Source organism: Micromys minutus (genome assembly GCF_963924665.1).
Source record: "Micromys minutus genome assembly, chromosome: 1".
Classification (NCBI taxonomy): Eukaryota; Metazoa; Chordata; class Mammalia; order Rodentia; family Muridae; genus Micromys; species Micromys minutus.
In genome coordinates, this window is record NC_137969.1 from 226,136,491 (window position 1) to 226,162,848 (window position 26,358).

At 39.3% G+C, this 26,358-nt stretch overlaps 1 protein-coding gene across 1 annotated transcript; it reads right to left on the reverse strand.

Moving 5' to 3' along the window:
- Window positions 1-1,482: 1,482 nt before the first annotated feature.
- Window positions 1,483-13,165, reverse strand: LOC308432630 (cytochrome c oxidase assembly protein COX16 homolog, mitochondrial). The gene is made up of 4 exons (XM_080932398.1): window positions 12,957-13,165; window positions 8,890-8,961; window positions 4,190-4,252; window positions 1,483-1,734 (listed from the first exon to the last, which is right to left on the reverse strand). The coding sequence occupies exons 1-4, from the start codon at window positions 13,023-13,025 to the stop codon at window positions 1,618-1,620; spliced, it is 321 nt and encodes a 106-aa protein (XP_080788524.1). The 5' UTR covers window positions 13,026-13,165; the 3' UTR covers window positions 1,483-1,617.
- Between the last annotated feature and the right edge of the window lie 13,193 nt (window positions 13,166-26,358).

A 26,358-nucleotide genomic window follows, 5' to 3' on the forward strand; every position in this document is an offset into this window, starting at 1 on the left:
AAGGAAAGCTAGCTATCTGAGCCTTTAGAAGCCTGGAGGATCACCAAAGAGGCCCAGACATCAAGCTCCAAATTTTGTACACTGCTGAATTTGGATTTTGATTTTGTGAATGTACATGCCCTACTTCTTCCCTCTCACGATAAGTCTCTAACTTCTTTTGTCTTTAGTTTTGTTCTTGTTTTGCCCTACAAGAGCCCACAGAAAGACTTTGGGTATTTCAAAGAAACTTTGGAATTTAAAGAGCCTTTGTAGTTTGAAAGACACTAGGTATTTTTAAAAGACTGGACATTTAAAGTGTTGAAATTTGTAAAGACTGTGGGACTTTTAATGTTGGAATGTTTTACAATGTCATATTAATATTAGCATGACACCATGGACAAACAAGAAGGGTTGTGGCTTAGAAAGTGCTATGTTTGTGTGTCAAATTACAAGGGATAGATTATTATGGTTGGTTTTCATATCAACTAGATACAAACTAGGGCCATCTGGAAAGAAGGAATCATAATCCAGAAAATATTTCTATATGGTTGACTTGTAGGCAAGTCTACAGGTAATTTTCTTGAGTGCTCATTGTGGGTGGTGCTACTGAGTGATCCTGGGTTGTATAAGAAAGGAAGTTAAGCTATGGAGAGCAAGCCAGGAAGCCATGTTCCTTCATGGCCTCTGCATCAGTCACTGACTGATACTGTAAGCAAAACAAACCCTTTATTTTACAAGCTGCTTTGTGCAGTGTTTTATCACAGCAACAGAAAACTAACTAAGCTACTAACTTTGAAGTCAGTTTGTAATTATACATTAAGTAATATTCTAATATTACTAAAATTAATGTGTTGAAATTAATTTAAACTGACTGGGGGAAAGTGGGGAATAACATCTAGGATAGTTATAGTGGGAATATTTCAGCTAAAACTTCAGGGATTTAGAATTCAGAATTAAGATTAAATAGGGTAGAGAATGGAGGCTGCCTAAACAGAGGCAAAAGAAGAAAATGAGCTATTCGTTTTAAAAACAAAACACTTACTGTTCCTACCATTCTGCTTAAGGATTAGACGACAGCAGATCTAACAAACAAACTAGAACCAACTCCCAAACTATGCTAATGCATACACAGCCATTTGATAACCTCAACAAAATGTCACAGCTTCTTACCATCATGCACTGCATATGAACAGGTTTTGAAGGCTGATTTGTAATGTATTAGGAACAAAACACAAGACCATTACTAAATTATGATCACTGTAGGCTTAACATAAAGTCACAATTTTATTGGGAAAATCTGGATGTAAGCCTAGGATTTTCATCAGAAACCAAACTGAGGTAGCAAAAATGTTCTGTGACTGGAAAAAAGCGTATGAGTGGGTAGTAGGAAAGTAGAATGCATGGCATGTTATAAGAGCAGTCGTCACACGTCATGTAGTGGTGTGTGTGTGTGTTTATGTTCAACACTACTATTTTCATTTGCAGTAGACTGACTGAAAAGCATACAGACTTATATTTGACTTTTTAATCAAAATTTTCTGACATCATATTATTCATATTCAGGTTTCTTAGATCTTCTTCTTACAGATTGAAGTGAGAGCATTTCATTAGAAAAAACAAAACAAAAACTGAGCACAGTCAGGTTGTCTTAGGCTTAAGAGTTTCTGGGTTTCGTCCTTGGAGGAGTTGAGGATCTTCCCAAGGCCTCGGACCTCGAATATTCTTCCAGTTTTCAAAAGTAGAGTCCTTTATTTTCTACAGAGCCACAAAGTTAAACATATTAGTTCAAAAGCTCAGTGACTTTGACTTATCACTAAGTCAAGGAAAAGCAACCTCAGGGACTTCCTGCATTTAGAACTTTACTTGCTTGCTACAGAGGGATGCTATATCTACCTCTCCTGTAATAAGCTCATTGTGGCAGAAGGAGTTTAAACTCTGTTTCTAAGAGCACAGATAAAGGAGAGAGTGGAAAACGAGTAAACGTGAAGCTGTTCTAGTGTAGCAACAGCTGAAAGGCTGCTGTGGCTCACGGTGGAAAAGAGAAGAACTAAGGTGCAGACCCTGACATCTTCACAAGGAAGAAGACAACCAAAGCACCTTGTTCTACAACCAGGAAAATTACACTGGGCTTCAGAATGAAGTCATTCCCCTTAGGTAATCTGAGGAAAAGTACTCATCCTAGGCAGAAGCATTCAACTATACTCTGACGCACCATAGTTTCCCTTAGTATTAAATGTCTCAAGCACAGGGAGGAAGCTGGGGGTAAGGGGTGGACAGAAGAGCTCTTTTATCCTCTCCAATAGTGACTTTTATATACCCGCTTCTGTTCTGAAATAACTGAGGGAAGAAAACATGCTATGAGATCAATGGGTAATTTATATCCAAAAGTGGAGTATGTTTTCCTTGATGTTTAGATACAAAGTATTAACTCTTTTACTAAATAACTATACAATCTTTGCCAAGTAGCACAGGCCACTGTGGTGTTGTCTATCTTAAAAGTGATAAAAGTGATTGCTAAAAGGCAAGACAAAATATTCTATATTCAGCTCTGAACTTTCATGATTCCTAAAAGAAATGCACAGAAAATCGATTCCCAGAGAAGCCTCCACAGCACCAACTGTCTGCACGGTGCTCATTTCCTCAACCAGACAGTCCAAACTTTCAACAAAGGATGGGAAAACAGGAAGTGAAAGCATTTTTCTTGAAAAGTTAGGAGTGTGTGTTAAATACATATGTATGTACAAAATGCTACTAATTTAGCATAAACACTTTCAAGTATGGCTATGAAATTATCTAAAGCAGTTCTCAATATTCCAAATGCCACAACCCTTTGTTATAGTCCCTCATATTGTGGTGATCCCTCAATCATAAAATGATTTTTTTGTTGCTACTTCCTAACTGTAATTTTGGTACTGTTATGAGCAGTAATATAAATATCTGATATTTCCATTGATCTTAAAGGGGTTACAACACACAGGTTGAGAACTAGTTATCTAAAGGAACTGAAAAACCCTTTAGTTTATTTCTTGGGTTTTTTGTTTGTTTGTTTTTTTGAGACAGAGTCTATATAGCCCAGGCTATCCTTGAACTCACTATGTAGCCTAAGTAGGCTTTGAACTACCAGCAATCCTAGTGCTTTGGTGTCTTAGGGTTTTACTTCTGTGAACAGACACCATTACCAAGACAACTCTTATAAAAACATTTAATTGGGGCTGGCTTACAGGTTCAGAGGTGTCTTAGTCAAGATTTCTATTCCTGCACAAAACATCATGACCAAGATGCAAAAGGCGAGTTCAAGAGGGAAGGGTTTATTCAGCTTACACTTTCCACATTGCTGTTCATCACCAAAGGAAGTCAGGACTGGAACTCAAACAGGTCAGGAAGCAGGAGCTGATGCAGAGGCCATGGAGGGATGCTGCTTACTGGCTTGTTTACCCTGGCTTGCTCAGCCTGCTTTCTTACAGAACCCAGGTCTACCAGCCCAGGGATGGCACCACCCACAATGGACTGGGCCCTCCCACCTTGATCACTAGTTGAGAAAATGCCTTACAGCTGGATCTCATGGAGGCATTTCCTCAACTGAGCTCCTTTCTTTGTGATTAACTCCAGCTTGTGTCAAGCTGACACAAAACCAGCCAGTGTAAGCTGAATAAACCCTTTCCTCCCCAACTTTCTTCTTGGTCATGATGTTTTGTGCAGGAATAGAAATCCTAACTAAGACAGTCTCCAACCCTGCCAAGTACACACCTCCTGTCAGGATTCTCTTGCTACCCTGACATCCAGCTAAGACAATCAAGAACAAAACTTACTTTTGACTCACAGCACCAAATTTAAAACAAAACCCTGAAACACTCTTGTGTGCGTGCATGCATGCAGGGGTGCGTGTGTCTGTGTGTTGGGGGGCACTTAAAAAATGAGGCCTACTGAGTTACTGAGTTACTGGGCATAGGAAGCAACAGAGCTTTTCTTCAGATTCTTTTACCAAACAAAACAGACAACAAAAAGCTTACAGATCTGAAGCACTGTACTAGTGAAGCTTACCTAAAAAACTCCCAAGCACATTTTTTAGGTTCCAAATTTAAGATAATTTACCAAATACTGCAAATTCAGATTAAATTTATTTTTTCTTCACTATTAATTTATCTTGAGGAACAGAACCAGTCATGACTAATGAGAATGTTACAAAACATAGAATATTAACATACTATACCTCATACTCTGACTCTAAAGTTATTTTATTCACTTTCAATTTTTTCTCCAATTCAGGATCAATCTGTAGAAAAGAAAAAAAAGATACATCATTTAATTATTTTACATTCATTTTTCTCTTTAATTTTTTTTCATTTTTTACTTTTAAAAGTCATAGGAGAGCAAAGACTGAAGGAACAGCCATCCGGAGACCACTCCAAATAGAATTCATGCCATTTGAAGACACCAAACTCTGACACTATTGCTGATACAAAAAAGTGCTTGCTGACAGAAGCCTGGTATAGCTGTCCTCTGAGAGGCTCTGCCAGCACCTGACTAATACAGATGCAGATACAGCCAACCATCAGACTGATCCCAGGGACCTCAATGGAAGAGTTAGGAGAAGGACTGAAGGAGCTGAAAGGGTTTGCAATCCTATAGGAAGAACAAAAGGACAATATCAACTAACTAGACCCCTCCTCCCAGAACTCCCAGGTACTAAACCACCAACCAAAGAGTACACATGAGAGGGTCCATGGCTTCTGCTATACAGATACCCTTTTCTGGAATGGGAAGAAAGGCCCTTGGTCCTGTGGAGGCTTGATGCCCCAGCATAGAGGGATGCTAGAGCAGTAAGGCAGGACTGGGTGGGTAGGTTGGAGGAGCACCCCCTAGAGGATGGAGGATTTGCAGAGGGGAGAACAGGAAGTGAGACAACATTTCAAATGTAAATAAAATAACCAATAAAAAAGGAGAGGGATTATATAATAAAAAAAATGTCATAGGAGAGCTGAGCCTGGTGGCACATGCCTTTAATCCCAGCACTAAAGAGGCAGAAATAGGAGATCTCTATGAATCTGAGGCCGGTCTGCTCTCATGAGTCCTAGGCCAGCCAAGGACACAGTGAGACCCTGGTCAAACAAACAAGCAAAGTCAAAGGAAAAGTAGATAAGAAAGTTCAGCCTATTTAAAGCATATGTCAAAATCTCTAATATCAACTGTGAGAATTAACTCACAACAGTAACTAATACATAACTCCAGCCACTGATATCCATTGAGGAATTATCTACTAGGCATTTGACATGCATATATACTGTTTAATGCTCACAAGACTTATAAATAAACATAGATTTCATCATCATTACTATATGCATTGAAAGCAGGACACAGGAAGTTGAATAACTTGTGAAGGACACATGTATTGGTGTTAAGCATTGGCCCTTTGCCTCCAGAGGCAACATTATTCACCCACCACCAATGTAGATTTTGTTGTATAAAAATATTTAAAATGATACTATATAATGTACTTGAAAATAAAAGAACCTTTTCCACAAACCAAATAAAGTTAGAAATTTAGGGTTCCATAATGGCACATTCAAATTCATGTCTATTACTTGTCTGTGACAAGAATGTAACTGGTGAAATAAGGCCTGGAGAGATGGCTCAGTGGTTAGGAGCACTGCCTGCTCTTCCAGAGGTCCTAAGTTCAAATCCCAGCAACCACATGGTGGCTCACAACCATCTGTAATGGGATCTGATGCCCTCTTCTAGAGTGTCTGAAGACAGCGACAGTGTACCCACATACATGAAATAAATAATAAATCTTTTTTTAAAATAGTGAAATAAACAAGACATGGTACATAGACCTGCTGAGTATGAGTGACTTAACAGAGGCTATGAACAAGGTGATGAGCCAGGGGGTTAGTCCCAGAATTCCACTAGAATAATATATAGAGACAAATGTAACAAATCAAAAAAGGAGAAACTATGACAAGTAGATCTAAAATTCCCAACGCTTGTGTACCTGAGCTCCCAGAACTGTATCAGTGCTATTAGTCATGTGCCGTTTCTTTATCCAACTGTATAACACTTCCGTAAGCTTTGCTCTCATTCTTCTATTTTTTTATTCAAAGTAAGATTTAAAACAAAATTAAATAAATAAATAAATAAATAACTCAATTAAGTCTTCAGTTTAGGGTTTCCTAAGAGCTGAGAATTGGAGTTGAAATTCATTTTCCCTCCACTGTACTCAACAAGCCTGCAACAAGTATAAAATCATAACCAAGGGCTAGTGTTACAACCAGCTATTTCATAGTTGTTCTCATATATGAAAATTATAAATAAAAAATTAGAGAAAGTTAAAAGGGGATTATTAGAAATGTGCATTGGTAACAAAGAGAGGAACAAGTGGGAGATAAGAAAGGGTATTAGGAGTGTGGTGGTTTGAATATACTTGCCCCATAGGAAGTGGCACTATTAGGAGGTGTGGCCTTATTGGAGTAGATGTGACCTTATTGGAGGAAATTTGTCACTGTGGACGTGGGCTTTAAGGTTCCATGCTGAAGCTCCACCCAGTGTGAAAGTCCTCTCCTGGCAGCCTTTGTATCAAGATGTACAACTCTCAGATCCTCTACACCATTTCTGACAACACAATGCAGTGCTCCCAGTCATAATGATAATGAACTGAGCCTCTGAAACTATAAGCCAGCCCCAATTAAATGTTGTCCTTTATAAGGTGCCTCGGCCATAATGTCTCTTTACAAGAGTAAATCCCAAACTAAGACACGGGGAGAGAATATTATCAAAGCACATTACATACATGTATGGAAATGTCATAATGAAGCCTGTTACTTTGTACCGCTTATATGTTAGTTTAAAAAGAAGAGGAGACAAGGTTGGAAAACAGGAAGATGTTGCTACTGGGGGCTAGAGAAATCACCCCCAGGGCTACAAACAAAAGCAGAAAGCAAATAACATGTGTCAGGGTTTATCTCTCCCAAAGGAATTACTAAATTAGAAATTACCAAATTCTGATATTCTAAACTCCATAAAACAAAACAGTAGAGAGAATCCAGGGATGATATATACACAAAAAGAGTTAAGTATTAATCGTATATGCTGCAGTGCATACAGGCCATGAACTTACACACAGTTTAATAGTACACTCTATAGCTCATGAACGTAAGCATAGTTCAATAGTACACTTTATGAATCCTAAAGACCCATGTAGGAAGCAGAAAAAAAAAAACTGAGGTAAAAACAAACAAACAAAATTTTATAAAACATCAATCTTTTGTTTTATATATTCCATGGTTTTGCTTAAAATCTTCAAAGAATCCAAATGACAGTTTGAGATGCCAGGTTTTTCCACATTAGAACACCTAAGAGTTAAGGGAAACATTTCTGTTTCCATGATTCAACATCAATCCCTTTCCTCCTCCCTCACTGTGCTGAAGGTCAAACCCAGGGTTTGCTGGATATTAGCCAAGTGCTCTGTCACTCAGTTTGATCCTGAGGTCAAGCTATCACTGTGTATAAAATAATAGAAAGCAAGACTCTTGATAAGACTGAATAAGACCAAATGTGTTCCTGTTGAGTAAAAACATGTCTAGTAACAGAACTTCCCCTGTTGGTCCCCACTAGGTTATATTTAGTTCCACCTTGTAAATTGGAAAAATAAAATTTTAATAAGTTTCGTAGAACAGTCAAATAAATAATATGATAAGTAAGTGGTGTATGCATGAGCTAACTCAACATTTACTATTTGAGGTTAAGTATTGGTGTTTTAAGATGAACCAATTTAAAACTGATTGGTGAGTCCTTGCTCGTTTCTTCCTGGACATGTGGGAATCAGTCTTTTTATGTATTTTCATCCCCATATCCAATACACCCAACTGCATTTGCATATTGTGAAGCCTGCTGTTTTGGTTATTTAACTCCCTAATCTAGTTGCATATGTCCTTTTCATCTGTCATTAAAGTAGCATGATTACTTAGCTTTCTTTTCCAGTGATGTCTGAATCAGATCAGCACTACTATTATGATTATTCTTATTTTCATTATCTGATCTCGAAGATAGGGTCATAATATTTACATTAAATATTAAGTTAGTACTCTCTTATTACAAAGCACAACAGATAGGCAAGTCAAAGACTGTCCTATTCACAAACGACATACTTAGTCATAGTACTTAGTGTAGTGCATCAATGGAGGGTCCCATTACCAGTGAACAATGCTTGTTCTAGCATATAATGACTGGCATATAATGACACATTATATATTACTTAGAAAAGCCTTCAAATATCAGGTATGTGCTCCCTCTCCCCAAATTACAGCACATTTTTCAATTAATGAATCAGACTTCTTATGTAACATACAGCACAAATTTGAGAGTGAATGTGTAATTACAGAGGGTAAAAATCCTAGCTCTGTCCTGCCATAACCACATGACTATATGCAGAACAGTATAGCTTTCTGGGCCTTTGTTTCCATGCCTGTAAAACGGAGGTCCTAGTACACTCCTACAATAATACAGATGCTATAAAAAGATAGATACCTTCATTTATAATAAAGTATTTTATTTTAGTATCAGTTACTAATGAGAAATGGCAATATACTTATAACATCACTGGCATTAGAATAGCTAATTTATAATTAGAGAAGAAAAACTATTGATCCATGTTCTTTGGTTCCTAAAGAATCCAAATACAACTATATCTGAGAATATCTGGGGAGAGAAACAGCAATATTACAAGTAAATACAGAAAACTTTTCACAAATGTTTGATACAATTCACTTCCATGGACTCACATTAGTGATATTTTAAACAAGAAAAGGTACAAAGACCAGCTACTGTGTTTGTAAGACAAGACAGATTAAAATTGCTATGTGAAATGAGCATGTAATTCTCCTACACAAGTTCAGCACCAATTATAGTTACTACCTTGATCGTCACAGCATCATATCGGATTTGGGAAAATTCACGAAGACCAAAGGAACCTCCAACAACCAGCAGCTGAAACAAGGGAGGAACAGCTACATGAAGCAGAAAGGCAACGCTGACCAGCTACATTCAGTTAACAATGCCTTAGGCAGACTAAAAACAACCACTACATTATTTTTCCTAGAAAATTATTACTCATTTTTTAAAAAGCAGATGTAGTGGGGATTACCTTCAAAGGTACTCCAGTGACACCTAAAACCTGAACAACTAGTAAACCCTAAATACACTATGCTTTTTTTCTATACATAAATACATATAACCTAGTTTAATTTTCAAAATAGGCACAGTAAGATTAGCAATAATAACTAGTAATAAGGTACAACAATGATAATATATTTCAGTAAATGCCATTTAAAGCTTATGAATTACTTACATCTGGAATTTTCCATGGGAGTTTTCTCTTTCCTTCTTTTTATTTATTTATTTATTTATTTATTTGATAACAACAGACAAGATGCAGCAAGTGAAATGTCAGTAAGGGAGGCCACTACACTATCTTGGAAAAATTACAAGATCGCAATTGAATGTGATAAATCAATACTATCTATGTATTTGACTTTTCTCATTTACATTTTTTTGAGACAGAGTGTGTTAATTTGAGTCAGAATGCCCCCATAGGCTCATATATTTGAATTATTGCTTAGTAATCAGGAATTGGCACTACTTGAAAGGATTAGGAAGTGTGGCCTTGATGGAGAAAGGATATCACTGGGGGTGGCCTTTGAGGTGTCAGAGCCCAGATAGCTCTCTCTTCCTGTAGATGTAGAATTTTTCCCAATTATTTCCCCAGCAGCATGTTTGCTGGCCCGCCACTGTGTTCCTCTCCATGAAGACAATGGACTAAACCTCTAACCTGTACGCCAGCCCTAAAAGGAAACGTTTTCCTTTGTAAGAGTTGGCATGGCCATGGTGTCTCTTCAGAATAGAAACCAACTAAGGCACAGTGTCTCATTAACCAACATGGCCTTGAACTTGGTATGTGCCTGAGGATCACCTTGAACTTCTGATTCCCCTTCTTCCAAACTCAAGAGGAAATAAAAGCACACCCCTGAATGATAGCCTACTGTTAAGTAGTTTGGAGTGAAGCTGTCTCTGTACTTAAATGCCTTTAGAGATTTATGTAACCTTAGAAGGTAAACAAACAGATCTGATCAACTAACTGATCAGACCAAGTCAAAATAAACACAAATGTCTAACTCTATCCAATTAAGTTATTTTTGTAGGGTTTGGGGGGGGTTGTTTGTTTGTTTGTTTATTTGTTTGTCTATAAATATTTACTGCCAATGTAGCAGGACAGAAGTCTTTGAACCTCTTTGGGCTCTGAGTGCTATTTGATTCATGAGATGCCTTTGATCACCTAGAATCTATAAAATTAGTTAAGATTTATTTTAGTATTTGTGCATGCATGCATATGTGTACATGTGCATATATGTGTCTATTTATGTGCCAGTACAAACTGGTGACCGTGGAGGTCGGAAGAGGACATCAGATACTCTGGAGCAGGAGTTATATTATAGGCAGTCATGAGCAGCCAGATACAGCTGCTGAGAAACTCTGGTTCTCTGAAAGGGCAGCAAGTCCTCTTAATCATCCCTTGAGTCTTTAATACTGTAACTACATAGGGTACCCCTGGGAATAAAACTCTGGCCTTGTCTTTAAAATTTCTTTCAACTTTATAACTTTGCAAAATTTGTAAACACCGCCTTTTATTTTTTTTAACAAATTATAAAGGAGTCTTGTAGCATATGCTACATTTTTCTGTATACAAAAAACCTTTCAGAGAGCTTCCAAACTGCTACTGCTGTTTTACCAAAGAGTGAGCTGATTACAATTCTCACATCAGAAATGAATAAGCTAAGCTATTAGGGGCAAAAGGCTTGATCTCATATCACTACTTAAATAATTAAATAGAAAAAGCATAAAAACATAGAATATAAATTTAAAATCTGAGGTTCATAAAAGCAACCAAACTTCACTGTTGTTACTTAAAAATTTCTGACAAAAAGAAAGATAAAAAAGAAAACTAAATAAACTCAGAAGGTAATAAATGGGGAGAGCATCTGTGATGTGCACCTATGCGTGCACGAGCTTACACAGGCTGACGGCTGAAAAGCAAAACAAAATAAACATCAAAAAACAGCATTAGACTTAGAGTCTCTCTGTTCACTAGGTCAGTGACTCAATTAGAGGAGCCACTTAAGCATCTCCCTTACCTTAGTGCTTTTCTTCTAAGAACATTCTCTCCTCCTGTTTCCTCTCTTACAATCTAGAGATTCATCTCTCAGGTTTTAAGGCCCTTCATTAACCCCCATAATTTCTAGCTAAATAGCAGCCACAATAAAAGTTTAGATGTAACAATTATGCATATAAAATATTCTTAGCTACTTTTTTAAAATGCTAATTGGGATACATAAGACCAAATCAAAATGTCTGCTTTTATACATACATGTGGTATGTAATTATGTGTGTGTGTGTGTGTGTGTGTATTTAACATGTAACAATAATAAAGAAAAAGTCATGAAATTGAAAGGGAGAAAGAAATCACAGGAGAAGTTGGAATTGGAAGGGGAGAGGTAGAGATGAAAAGGATGTAAACACAGTGCTTACATATGAAAGACTCAAAATATATATTAATTTTAAATTAAAAGAAAGCTATTTTGCATAAATACAAGGGTGTGTGTGTGTGTGTGTGTGTGTGTGTGTGTGTGTGTGTGCATGAAGCAAACAAAAATGGATAGCCATACATCTATAAGGTAAAAAGGTCATAATAAATAACTTCATCTGAAGAACTTGCTTTTGCTACGTGACTGGAGGCTTCCTTACTGTGCCAGAACACACCCAACTATGCACTATAAAACAGAAAAGGAGAACCCCAGAACTCAAAGGCGGTTTTCTCAAATTGGGCATAGAAAGTGCTCTTTGCTTAACTTGTGGAAGGGCATCTGGAAAACAAATTAGGCATAAGAGTTTTGTCCAGACAGAGCTCCAGAGCATGCCTTCAAAAGACTGATACAACCATTTAAAAACTGACCAAGAAAGAAATTTCCATCTGTGAAGGAGCCTCTTTCTTGCTGGTTAGCTTTGAAAATTGGGCAGGGTACTAAGTCTACATAGAAAGCCATGCCCTGAGATTTTTTTTCTTTCCATAACATGTTAAGTTTTATGATTTCGAACAAAAATCAAACTGACTCCCATAGTTCCAAAATGACTCAATGGCAAGTCATTGCTAAAATCAGTGTTCTTCGACGTCAGAGGGACTTGCAGAAAACAAATATTAGACATGCCTTGTCTACATAAATTTCTGTCATTTTAAAAACAAATGCTTACCCCAAAACTCTTAAAGCAGATTGAAGAGTTCCCTAATTATCAATACAAAATCCAGATACAGCAAAGACAACTATAAAAAAGAAAGAGAAAGAAAGAATGAAAGAAAGAAAAAGAAAGAAAGAAAGAAAGAAAGAAAGAAAGAAAGAAAGAAAGAAAGAAAGAAAGAAAGAAAGAAAAAAGTATTACAGTTTCTAAAACCAACCTTTCAAATACAAAAGAAATGGTTCTTGGGAACTGTACATGTCCCAAGAACCATACCAAGAAAAATGTCTTGCATTTTTAAAAGCTTTTGTTTATTTTCCTTAATATAATATCGAAGTGTGCTAAAACAAATTAACTTATCAATGATCAAACAACAAATGAACATAATTATTGGGGCTCCACATTTGATTAGTTCTCTTGCCATATCTCCACGACTAACCCAGGAAAGTTACTGTAGAACGGGGATAGTAACACCACGCGCGTTCACGAATGGAAAGGAAACGGGGGACCCAAGACACACTTTTGAGCGTGAACTAAAAGCTCACATCTCTCCCAGTCCCTTCCTACCACAGACCCTGAGTCAGCTGTATCCTGAAGACAGCACCAAGGTGCCAATCAGCCAAGGAGGGCCCGCCCATTCCGAGGGCCCTCCCCTTCCGGAGGCCCAGCCACGCTCAGCTCCGCCCTCAGCCACTCACCAACATGGGAACTCCGTAGCGAAGGGTCTTGTTCTTACGCAGAGCGCGGAACACAGCGGGCGCAACCATGGCAGAAGCTGCGGCCGATTTGGCTACCTCCGGAACGACCCCAGCGCGGCCCTGAATACTTCTCAGGCGAAGTTGTAGACTTAGTACTGGCTTTGGGTGCTACGTCCTCACCTGATACGCCTCCGCGGGTAAAGCGCAATAGATTAGTCTAAACACACTCCCGCTTCCTCCCTCCCCCCGGAAGTCGAGGCCGCTGAGCTTTGGTTCCGGGTCGCGGGGTACACCGGCTGCAGTTTGGTTTCTCGATTATTAAATCTGTAATTCGCATATTCTGGATCTCGACCGGCGTCTTCTGGCTCAGTAAACTCCGCTAAAAAGCGGAGTTGGCTCTCAAGCTAAATGCACAAGTAGGACCAGGCTAATGAAGACTTTTTAAGTGTCTCATCAGTTGTAACTGAACTTTTAAAAAAATTATTGGTTGTTTCACTTATTTACTTTTCAAATGTTATCTCCCTCCTTCCTGGTTTCCCCACCGCACACCCCCATCCCACGCCCTGCCCCCCTGCTTTTATGAGGGTGCTCACCCACCCACTCCCGCCTCACTGTCCTAGCTTTCCAATACACTGGGGCATCAAGCCTTCACAGGACCCTAGGCCTCCCTTCACATTGATGCCAGACAAGGCCATCCTCTGCTACAAACACAGCTGGAGCCATGGGTCCCTCCATGTGTACTCTTTGGTTGGTGGTTTAGTCCCTGGAAGCACTGGGGATTGGGGGGGTGGCTCTGGTTGGTTGATATTGTTGTTCTTCCTATGGGGTTGCAAACTTCTTCAGTTCCTTCAGTCTTTCCCATAACTCCATAACTCCTCCATTGGGATCCCCATGCTCAGTCCAATGATTGGCTGCAAGCATCTGTTTGGTCAGGCACTGACAGCCTCTCTAGAGAGCTATATCAGGCTCCTGTCAGCAAGTGTTTCTTGGCATCCACAATAGTGATGGTTGCATAGGTATTGATCAGCAATAGGTTTGGTGGCTGCATATGGGGTGGATCCCCAAGTGAGACAATCTGGATGGCTTCAGGCTCTGCTCCACTCTTTGCCCCTGTATTTCCTTTAGACAGGAGCAATTCTGGGTTAAAAATTTTAAGAAATGTGTGTGGTCCCATCCATCAACCAGGGGCCATGCCTAACCTTTTCATATGGTCTCTACCAGTTCTTTCTCCCCTTTGTTGGGTATTTCAGCTAATGTCATCCCCATTGGGTCCTGGGAACTTCTTGCTTTCCTGGCATCTAGGACTTTCTGGTGGCCACCCCCAGTTCCCCATCCCCCATTGCTACACACCTCTGTTCAATTTCCTGACCCTCTGTACATTTCCCCCATCTTCTCCCACACCTGATCCCCCCCACTTTTTTCCTCACCCCCTCTTCCTCCCAAGTTCCTCCCACCCTCTACCTCCTGTGATTATTTTGTTCCCCCTTCTAAGTAGGACTGAAGCTTCCACGCTTTGGTCTTCCTTCTTCTTGAGCTTTGTATGGTCTGTGAGTTGTATCATGGATATTACAAGCTTTTTCTTAATATCCACTTATCAGTGAGTACATGCCATGTGTATCTTTTGTGACCAGATTACCTCACTCAGGATGATATTCTCTAGATCCATCCATTTGCCTGGGAATCTCATGAAGTCCTATACTTAATGAATGCCTGTTTTTCATTGGCTATGAAATTACAACTTTTTTGTGGGCCTCTGGATGACTCAAGGAACACAGAAACAAAAAAAGAAGAAACAGTTCGTCTAATAGGGACACAAACTAGGAAGTATGATAGTTTGGGTGAGCAAAACATCCACCTTGTCATTTTCCAGGAAGAACCAAAGAAGACTTTGCCTCTGCCTCTCTGATGCCACCAAAATGTTCCTGGAGAAGCCTCACAAGTTGTCTCCTTAGAAGGCTACACATCTCCTTAAGCTTAGGCTGACATCTATGTCAGGGGAAGAAGGCATAAGGGCAAAGGGGAGAGCATATGATATTAAACTCATCTTACACTGCACCAGAAGACAGGTTTATACATAATGAAAAGATCCTCTTGGCTTTGCCTTTACTGTCTGTACAATATTCATAGCAATCTTTGAAACTATTTGTTAGAAGACTTCAGTCTGTTGATGTTTTATTGTGGTGGTTGGTCTGTTGGTTGGTTTTGCCACTTTTCATTTCATACTCCATCCTGAAAGGCATAATATTCATTACTGAATATGTCATGAATTTACACAGCTCCAATTTGTACCTCCTGGGACATAGTACTTGAAGTACACTGTACTCTATAGGCAACATAAATTATTCCCTCTTCAGAGCTCTAGTAGCCTTTGACTTATAACTTACCACACTTTGTGTTAGTGTATAAAAGGATTGCTACTGTTACTCGCATACAGACAAGAAAACAGGAGGTTAGCAACAGTATTTCAGAGTTTGAATTTTTATATTTAAAGACATAATTTGCATTAAACCAGAGGAAACTTTGATGTGTCCAGAACAACCTTTCTTAAAGTAAGACTTTTTGTCAATCCCTTCCCTCCCTCCCCCCTGTTTCTTCACTTGACAGTAGAAGAGAGACCTGCAAATGTGGGAATAGAGTAGTAGAAGGATGAGCATTTTTAAATTGAGAGGTTAAACAACAAAATTGGAAGTACTAGAAGAAAATTTTGTAAATATACTGAAAATCTGAATCAGAATTTAGGAGTGAAGGGATAGATTTATAATATCAGAAGTGCTATAAATTATGAATGTTGTCTCCGAGGCTGATATAGTTTTGGGATGACTGTATTGATGCTCCTGCTTCTGGAGCACTAGGATTACAGGTGTATGCCACTATATCTTGCTTTGGATTGACATCTTAATGTTGTTTTGAAAAAGCTCTGCACAAAGATGAAACCATAAGGGGCTACAAGATTTATTAAAACAGTGTGATGTGTACAGCACTTACACAGTATCGACTTTCATCTTATTTCCTATGAAATTTTAAAACTCATCCAATATTCATGTGAAGTGCATTACTTCTCACTTCAACAGGTGTTAGAAATCAAGGGGCCTGGCTCCAAAACCACATTTTCTGATCTCCTCACTACATAGATCATCTCTCTGAGACATACTCCACCAAAGCCCTGCACACAGCTAGTAGTTTATAATTGGATTAGTCATATATTCTAGGTAATGCTATAATCAGTAATCTGTTATCCTTTTCATATGAGTATATATCCACATTCATTAAGGGTAACAGGCTTTTCAAAGGTCATACTCTGTCAAGTAGTACAGATATTCCTTCCTGTAGAATTGACTATTTTTTAGCTCATTATTTTGTTACATACTCTGTATTTATATTTGAGAAATTAATTTATCTCTTTCCCCCGACCCACACCCATTCCCCCTCACCCTCCATTTGCCTTCACAAAGGTGCACTCCCTCCTAATCACCTTCTCTACCACTTTGTCTTGGAATTTCCCTACATTGGGAAAACATACCCTCCCTGGACCAAAAGACTTCTCACATTAATACCAGACACTGGTATCTTCAGCTACATATGCAAGTGGATCAATAGGTCTCTCAATGTGTGCACAAAGGTTGGTGTTTTAGTCCATGGGAGTATTGGAGGGTTTGGTTGGTTGATAATGTTTTTCTTCCCGTGAGGTTGCAAACCCTTTCAGCTCCTTCAGTCCTTTCTTTAGCACCCTAATTGGGGTCCCCGAGTTCAGTCCAATGGTGAGCTGCAGGCATGTAAGTACTTCTTGGCATCAGCTACAGTGCTTGGATTTGGTTACATATGTGGTGGTTCCCCAGGTGAGGCAGCTCTTGAATAATCTTTTCTTCAATCCCTATTTCTTGATTTGACCTTGACCTTGCATTTCCTGCCATGAGTGTTTTGTTCTCCCTTCCCTTCTGAGAAAGACAAGCATCCCATTTTGGCCATCCTTGTTTTTTCTTTTCTCTCTCTCTCTCTCTCTCTCTCTCTCTCTCTCTCTCTCTCTCTCTCTCTCTCTCTCTCTCTAAGCTTTATTATCAATTGTTTCTTGGGTATTCAGAGCTTTCTGTGTCTAGTATCCACTTATTAGTGAGTGCATACATACCATGTGTGTTCTTTTGTTACCTCACTCAGAATGATATTCTCTAGTTCTATCCATTTGCCTACAAATTTCATGAAGTCATTGTTTCTAATAGCTGAGTAGTCCTCCATTGTGTAAATGTACCACAGTTTCTGTATAAATTCCTCTGTTGAAGAACATCTGGGTTCTTTCCAGCTTCTGGCTATTATAAATAAGGTTTCTATATACATGGTGGAGCATGTGTCCTTGTTATCTATTGGAGCATCTCTGGGGTATATGCCCAGGAATGGTATAACTGGGTCCTCAGGTAGGACTATGTCCACTTTTCTGAGGAACTGCCAGACTGATTTCAGACTGGTTGTACCAGCTTACAACCCCACCAATAGTGAAGGAGTGTTCCTCTTTCTCCACATCCTTGCCTGCATCTGCTGTCTCCTGAATTTTTTATCTTAGCCATTCTAACTGGTGTGAAGTGGAATCTCAGGGTTGTTTTGATTTGCATTTCCCTGATGACTAGGGATGTTGAACATTTCTTTAGGTGTTTCTCAGCCATTTGATATTCCTCAGTTGAGAATTCTTTGTTTAGCTCTGTACCCCATTCTTTAATAAGATTATTTGATTCTCTGAGTCGAACTACTAGAGTTCTTTCTAAATATTGGAGATTAGCTCTCTTTCAGATGTAGGATTGGTAAAGATCCTTTCCTAATCTGTTGGCTGCTGTTTTCTCTTCTTGACAGTGTCCTTAGCCTTATAGAAGCTTTGCAATTTCATGAAGTCCCATTTGTCAATTCTTGATCTTAGAGCATAAGCCATTTGTGTTCTGTTTAGGAAAATTTCCCCTGTGCCTATGTGTTAGCTCTTCCCCACTTTCTCTTCTAATAGTTTCAGTGTACTTTGTTTTATGTGGGGTTCTTTGATCCACTTGGACTTGAGCTTTGTACAAGGAAATAAGAAAGAATCGATTTACATTTTTCTGCATGCTGACTGCCAGTTGGACCAACACCATTTGTTGAAGAGGCTGTCCATCCTTTTTCTATTGGATGTTTTTAGCTCCTTTGTCAAAGATCAAGTGACCATAGGTGTGTGGGTTCTTTTCAGAGTCTTCAATTATGTTCCATTGATCTACATGCCTATCACTGTACCAATACCATGCAGTTTTTATCACAATTGTTTTGTAATATAGCTTGAGATAAGGGATGGTGATTCCCCCAGAAGTGTTTTTATTGTTGAGAATAGATTTTGCTATTCTAGGATTTTTGTTATTCCAGATGAATTTGCAAATTGCTCTTTCCAACTCTATGAAGAATTGAGTAGGAATTTTGATGGAGATTGCATTGAATCTGTAGATTGCTATTGGCAAGATGGCCATTTTTACAATGTTGATCCTTGCAATCCATGAGCATGGGAGATCTTTCCACCTTCTGAGATCTTCTTCAATTTCCTTCATCAGAGTTTTGAAGTTCTTGTCATACAGATCCTTCACTTGCTTGGTTAGGGTCATCCCAAGGTATTTTATAGTCTTTTCGACCATTGTGAAGGGTGTTGATTCCCTAATTTTTTTATCAGCCTGTTTATCATTTGAGTGGAGGAAGGCTACTGATTTGTTTGATTTAATTTCATATCTAGCCACTTTGCTTAAGGATGTTTATCAGCTATAAAAGTTCTCTGGTTGAATTTTGGGGTCACTTAAGTATCCTACCATATTATATGCAAATAGTGATATTTTGACTTTTTCCTTTCCAATGTGTATTTCTTTGACTTCTTTGGGTTGTCTAATTGCTCTGGCCAGGACTTCCAGTACTATATTGAATAGGTGGGGGGAGAGTGGGCAGCCTTGTCTAGTCCATGATTTTAATGGGATTGCTTCAAGTTTCTCTCCATTTAATTTGATGTTGACTACTGGTTTGCTGTATATTGCTTTTACTATGTTTAGGTATGAGCCTTGGATTCCTGATCTTTCCAAGACTTTTATCATGAAGGAGTGTAGAATTTTGTCAAATGCTTTCTCAGCATCTAGTGAGATGATCATGTGGTTTTTTATTTTGAGTTTGTTTATACAGTGGATTGTATTGACGGATTTCCATTTATTGAACCATCCCTGCATCCCAGGGATGAAGCCTACTTGATCATGGTGGATGATCATTTTGATGTGTTCTTGGATTTGGTTTGCAAGAATTTTATTGAGTATTTTTGCATCAATGTTCATGAGGGAAATTGGACTGAAGTTCTCTTTCTTTGTAGTGTCTTGGTTGTTTACATATGAGCATAGTTGTAGCTTCGAGAAGCAAGTTAGGTAGTGTTCCTTCAGTTTCTATTTTGTGAAATAATTTGGAGAGTATTGGTAGTAGGTCTTCTATAAAAGTCTGATAGAATTCTCCATCTGGTCCTGTGCTTTTTTTGGTTGGGAGGCTTTTGATGACTGCTTCTATTTCTTTAGATGTTATGGGACAATTTAAATGGTTTATCTGTTTCTGATTTAACATTGGTATCTAATATCTGTCTAGAAATTCATTCATTTCCTCCATATTTTTCAGTTTTGTTGAATATAGGCTTTTGTAGTAGGATCTGATGATTTCTTAAATTTCCTCAGTTTCTGTTGTTATATCTCCCCTTTCATTTTGATTTTGTTAATTTAGATACTCCCTCTGTGCCCTCTTGTTAGTCTGGCAAAGGGTTTATTTATCTTGTTGATATTTTCAAAGAACCAGCCCCTGGTTTTGTTGATTACTTGTATAGTTCTTTTTGTCTCTATTTGGTTGATTTCTGCTCTGAGTTTGATTATTTCTTGCTGTCTATTCCTCTTGGGTGTATTTGCTTCTTTTTGTTCTCAAGTGTGCTTTCAGGTGTGCTCTCAAGCTGCTAGTATATGCTCTCTTCAGTTTCTTTTTGGAGGCACTCAGAGCTATGAGGTTTTCTCTTAGTACTGTTTTCATTGCATCTCATAAGTTTGGGTATGTTGTGCTTTCATTTTCATTAAATTCTAAAAAATCCTTAATTTTTAAATTTCTTTCTTGACCATGTTATCATTGAGTAGAGCATTGTTCAGCTTCCATGTGTATGTGGGCTTTTTGTTGTTTTTGTTATTAAAGACAAGCCTTAGTCCATGGTGATCTGATAGGATGCATCGGAGTATTTTGATCTTCTTGTATCTGTTGAGGCCTGTTTTGTGACAGACTAATGGTCAGTTTTGAAGAAGGTACCATGAGGGGCTAAGAAGAAAGTATATTCTTTTGTTTTAGGATTAAAATGTCCTGTAGATGTCTATTAATTCCAATTGGCTCATAGCCTCTGCTAGTTTCACTGTGTCTCTGTTCAGTTTCTGCCTCCATGATCTGTCCATTGACGAGAGTGGGATGTTGAAATCTCCCACTATTATTGCCTATGGTGCAGTATATGCTTTGTACTTTAGTAGGGTTTCTTTTATGAATGTGGGTGCCCTTGTATTTGAAGCATCGATGTTTAAGATTGAGAGTTTGTCTTGGTAGATTTTTTTCTGTGATGAATAAAAAGTGTCTTTCCTTATCTTTTTTGATAACTTTTGGTTGAAAATCTATTTTTTTATATTAGAATAGCTACACCAGCTTGTTTCCTGGGACACCTTGCTTGGAAGGTTTTTTCCTAGCCTTTTACTCTAAGGGAATGTCTGTCTTTGTCACTGAGATGAGTTTCCTGTATGCAGCAAAATGCTGGATCTTGTTTACATATCCAGTCTGATAGTCTGTCTTCTTATTGGGGAATTGAATCCATTGATGTTAAGAGATATTAAGGAATAGTGATTGTTGTTTTCTGTTATTTTTGTTGTTAGAGGGAGACTTATGTTCGTGTGCTTTTTTTCTTTTGGTTTTCTTGTGTTAGATTTTTTTTTCATCTATTATCCTTTGTAGGGCTGGATTCATGGACAGATATTGTGTAAATTTGCTTTTGTCCTGGAATATCTTGGTTTTTCCATCTATTGATTGTAATTGAGAGTTTTGCTGGATATAGTAACCTGGGCTGGCATTTGTGTTCTCTTAAGGTTTGTATGATGTCTGTCCAGGATCTTCTAGCTTTCATAGTCTCTGTTGAGAACTCTGGTGTAATTCTGATTGGCCTGCCTTTACTTTTCCTTTTTCTCTACAAAAATAGCTTTTAGTATCCTTTCTTTGTTTTGAATATTCAGTGTTTTGACTATTATGTGTCAGAAAGAATTTCTTTCTGGTTCAATCTATTTGGAGTTCTGTACGCTTCTTGTATGTTCATGGTCATATAGTTCTTAAGGGTAGGGAAATTTTCTTCTATGATTTTGTTGAAGATATTTACTGTGCCTTTTAGTTGGGAGTCTTCACCCTCTTCTACACCTATTATCTATAGGTTTGGTCTTCTTGTGTCCTGGATGTTTTGGGTTAGGAGCTTTTTGATTTTTGCATTTTCTCTGACTGTTGTGTGAATGTTTTCTATGTTGTCTTCTGGTCCTGAGACCCTCTCTTCCATCTCTTGCAGGCTGTTGGTAATGTTTACATCTATGACTCCTGATTTCTTTCTTAGGTTTTCTATCTCCAGGGTTGTCTCTTTATGTGATTCCTTTTTGTTTCTATTTCTGTTTTCAATTCCTTCACCTGTTTGTTTTCCTGTAGTTCCTTGAGTTGTTTTTGTTTTTCCTCTTTTAGGGCTTCTATTTGTTTATGTGTGTTCTCCTGTAATTGTTTAAGGAAGTTATCCAAGTGCTTCTCAAAGATCTCTATGACCATCATGAGGCATGATTTCAAGTCTAAGTCTTGTTTTTCTGGTGTGTTTGGCAATCTACTACTTGCTGTGGTGGGAGAGCTGGGTTCTGATGTTTCCAGGTTGTCTTGGTTTCCATTGCTTAGGTTTTTTCACTTCCTTCTTGCCATCTTGTTATCTGTGACTATAGGTGACTTTGTTGTCTCTGACTGGAGCCATTCTGTCTCCATGGGCTCAGGTAGGAGAGCTCTTGTGAAACTGTTTGGGAGCTCAGCTCTCTGCGGGCAGGTAGTGAGTCTTGATGGTAGTCACCCAGCTGTCTGGGCTGGAAAGGACCCGATCCCAGAGTGCACCACCCTGTCTGCCCTCTGAGATCACCAGGCGTTCCCTCGTTCCCTCCCTGGACAGCTGGTGAGGGTATGTGGTGAGCTTAGGGCTTACCATGGGCTCAGGTGGGAGAGCGCTTGCAAGGCTGTTCTGGGGACTCAGCCTTCTGTGGGCAGGTCCTGAGTCTTGATGGCTGTCACCCAGCCCTCTCGCTGGGACGGAAAGTAGAATTGACTATTTTCTAATTGATAATGGCCTTTGTGGACATTTCATGGATCCTCTCCAACTCTCAAACTTTGTTGTTTTGATCTTGTAAACCTTAAGTTAGAGTCTTTAGTCCTTATGATAAACATTATGTTAGAGCCTTAAGTCCTTGAATGAGATACAACCCCATTAGGTTCAAATATATGAATACATGGTGCCCAGTTGGTGGGACTGTTTGGGGAGGAATAGGAGGTGTGGCCTTGTTAGAGGAGGTGTGCCACTATGAATGGGTTTTGAGGTTTTTAAAACCTCATGCCATTTTCAGTCTCTTCCTTCCTCATCCCACCCCTCTCCTTCTCTTTCCCTCTTCCCCTCCCACTTCCCCAGATCTGTCTTGTGCTGTGGATCAAAGGTAACTCTCCTCTACTGCTCCAGTGTTATACATGCTTCTCTGCTGCCATTAAACTTGTTTAATATATTATCTGGACCATGGTGTTTTGTCACAGCAGTATAAAAGTAACTAAGACAATTCTTTTCCACTTTAATACCCCTGTGTGTGTGTGTGTGTGTGTGTGTGTGTGTGTGTGTGTGTGTGCGCGCGCGTGTGTGTCCTCCACCATTCAAGTTGTTAGACTTGGTGGCAAGAACCATTACCCCGAGCCATCTTGCTGTTCTGTACTAGTGACTGTCAAATATCAGTGTGTCTGATACTCCTCTAGAGAATACTAAAAATCTATTCTAGGCCACATCACCAGTTTCTGATTATGCAGGCAAAGGATGGGACCTAAAATATATTCCCTAAAAGGCTTCTAGGTCATACTGAAACTGAGGTTCTAGGGACAACACTGGAGAATACCTAATCTATATTCTTTCCCTTTGATCAGTGTGGGGCTTTCTGGTACATTGCTAAAACCAGAAAACCATAGCCTTCTCCTAGAATCATGTCACTAAGTCAACATGTCAACAAAACCTTATTTTGGTTCTTCCCACCATTTGATGTAACTTCTGAGTATAACTGGAGTGGTTGAGAGGTTTACTCCAGTTCAGTCTTATTTATTTAGCTAAAACCAGTTACAATTAGGTTGTTGGCACAAAACTAGAAAACTTCCTTCTTTATGCACATTCTCTGATAAAAGTGATCACAAGTACTCTCTCAGGTGTTTCCTGTGGAAAGCACTTTTGGCACCTCTGGACAGTTGGTGGCAGGGTAATCTTATTTTTCCAGGACATTCTGAAGCTGACCAAAGGCAGGAACATGGCTTCTGTGCTGTGCCCTAAAAGGGCTAGAATTAAGTACATTTGCATCTGAAGTTCAGGGCAGAACACTTAGGATTGAAGCCCAGGGAAGTACATTTGTATTTGAAGCTCCAGGCAGAACCCTTAGGAACCCTCTGCTTCCTGGTGGCAGATACAATGTAGCAGCTGCTACCTCACACCCCTGCTGCAGATCTCACCTGCCATGGTAGGACTGCCCAGTCAAACTCAGACAAACTCATCCCTTATTCTGTTTGTTTTGTTCTTAATTTGATCACACCAACACAAAAAGTAGCGGGTACAATTTTACCTCTGCCACCAGATTTACCAAGTAGAGCAAAGCTCTACCCAACCTTTCAATTGTCAAGGGCCAGTTTATAAAGTAAATGCCTAACATAGTTTAAAAATTTTAGGTGAATGCTTGAATCTTAAGGATGGCCATGATAGATGCTTATATTCAATTCTGGCAATAGTCATTTTTCAATTCACTTTCAAATAAAGAGCAAGGGGATTTTTTTGTTTGTTTTTGTTTTGCTTTGTTTGGAGGGTGCAGCAGAACTTTATTGATGGTATTCAAGCAAGTAGGGAGTGCTCCCTAGGCCACTCCTATTATTATGGGGGTCTGGTATGGAAATTGTGAAGGAGATGCTTAGTGTTGGGGGCCGAGTTGGGATGGAACTCCTCAGCAACTGATGGCCTCTCTCTTGCTCTCTGTCCTTGCTGGCGGGGGGGGGGGGGGGGGGAGGTAGTACAGGGTTTCTTACTGCTTAGAGGCCATGTAGGCCATGAGGTTCACCACCCTGTTGCTGTAGCTGTATTCATTGCTATACCAGGAAATGAGCTTCACAAAGTTGTCATTGAGAGCAATGCCAGCTCCAGCATCAAAAGTGGAAGAGTGGGAGTTGCTGTTGAAGTCACAGGAGACAACCTGGTCCTCAGTGTAGCCCAGGATGCCCTTTAGTGGGCTCTTATAGGATTTTTTTTCTAGCTCCTATTTCTTGGAGGTTGTTGTGTGTATATATGTGTCCCCTCTCCATATTATGTGCTTGTGTAGAGGCTGTAGTCAACATTATGTGTCTTCCTCTGTCTGCCTTATGTTTTGTAGCAATCTATCTTTGAACCTGCAGCTTTCCACTCTGGTTAGACTGGCTGGCCAGAAGCCAAACAATCCCAAGGCTCCTCTCCCACTGCTGCTGTTATGGCCAACTTTTATGTGGTTAATGGGTAACCAAATTTAAGCCTTCCTGCTCTCACAGCAAGCACATTCCCTACTGTGCCTTCTCCAAATACAGATAGATAATATATATTTTAGAGGCATTCTTTAAATATGTCCTGGTTTTTCATTTCAGAACTCAAAGCGACCAACATTTGGGGAATTTTTTCCATTTTTATTACTTCAGATAAACCTAACCTACAATTTTTAGTAATGTGACCAAGAGCCTAACATGGATAGGTTTGGGATTTTTTGTTTGTATTGGTAACTAGTAATGAAACATACAACATTTTAGCCACCTATGGACTGCATATAAGACAGGGGTTCTTGAAATTTTTAATAGCTGAAAATTCCCATAGACTAATATTTTTATTAAATCTTTGCTATGTTTAGACTTATGAAGGCTTAATACCTTCTAGGCTTGTCTATATATAGTTTTTAGTGTCACAAGATTGGCAGTTCACTGACTGTATCACTATTAAGTAATGCACGACTGTAAAACGTTTTTTTTTTTCACCTTAGCATTTACTTCTATCCCATATTCTTGGAACTGTCTTCATTAAAGCTCAACAGGAGATGGCAATGATGGCAAAGATGCTGGTTCTACCTCCAAGAACAGCTGCTGAAGCTTCCTGGAAAGATTCACACATCAAGAAACCAGGAAGATGCTGTTAGGGTGGGCAGCCGCCTGCAGCCAGTCCAGCATCTCTTGGAACAGGAGCTGGGTTGCATCCCAAGTCTCTCACAGAGGTGTAAGCAGTACCAGGGCCTCCTCCAGGTACTTGTCATTCATAGGCCTCCGGATATTCGTGGGGCTTCACCATGATCACACAAGCGGGACGCTTGTAGCCTGTAGCTGCAGCCAAGTCCACCGTAGAGGGAATATAGACATAGGGCAAGTTCTGGTCCTCGCACATAACTGGAAGATGGCAGTACACCTGGATCAGCAACGAATCTCCTGCCAACACGATCCCTTTCTCGACTCCTCGGGAACTGCTTTTATTTTGGTCATCTTAGCAATTACAGCTCAGTCAGGGCATAGAGGAACCATGCAGACGCCGCCTCCGAGATCATTTCCGGGTTATCGGCTGTAAAACTTTACTGGGAGAGAGAGAAAAGGGAGGGAGGGAGATGCCTTTACCTGCTGAGGCCTTTCATCAGCCCTAGTCATTTTCTAGGCTTTCTGAGTCTGATGTAAACTGCCAGATCTGGTAACAAAACAGCTATGCATCTGAGCAAGTTTATCATCTTTTACCATTGAGTTATTTCACCTATAGAAATGGGATTATTCAAACTGCCTTGTAGTTCTGAGAGATTACTATTGGGAAAGCACAATAGAACACAGTATCTAGCACCTAGAAAGTAGAGCCAGTAGTGTGTTCTGGTTATTACGAAGGTTCTGAAGCCAGACTGCCTAGCTTTAAACTTTAGCTGACATTTAGCTACTGCATGTCCTAGGCAAGTTTCTTAACCTGTCTATGCCTTGTTCATCTCATTGTAAAACGGACATAGGAGCTTCTCAAAGAGTTTTGTGAGCCTAAAGTGAAATGTTAAGGGCTTAGGATAATAGCTAGAATACTGGTCAGCACTCAGTAATTGTTAGG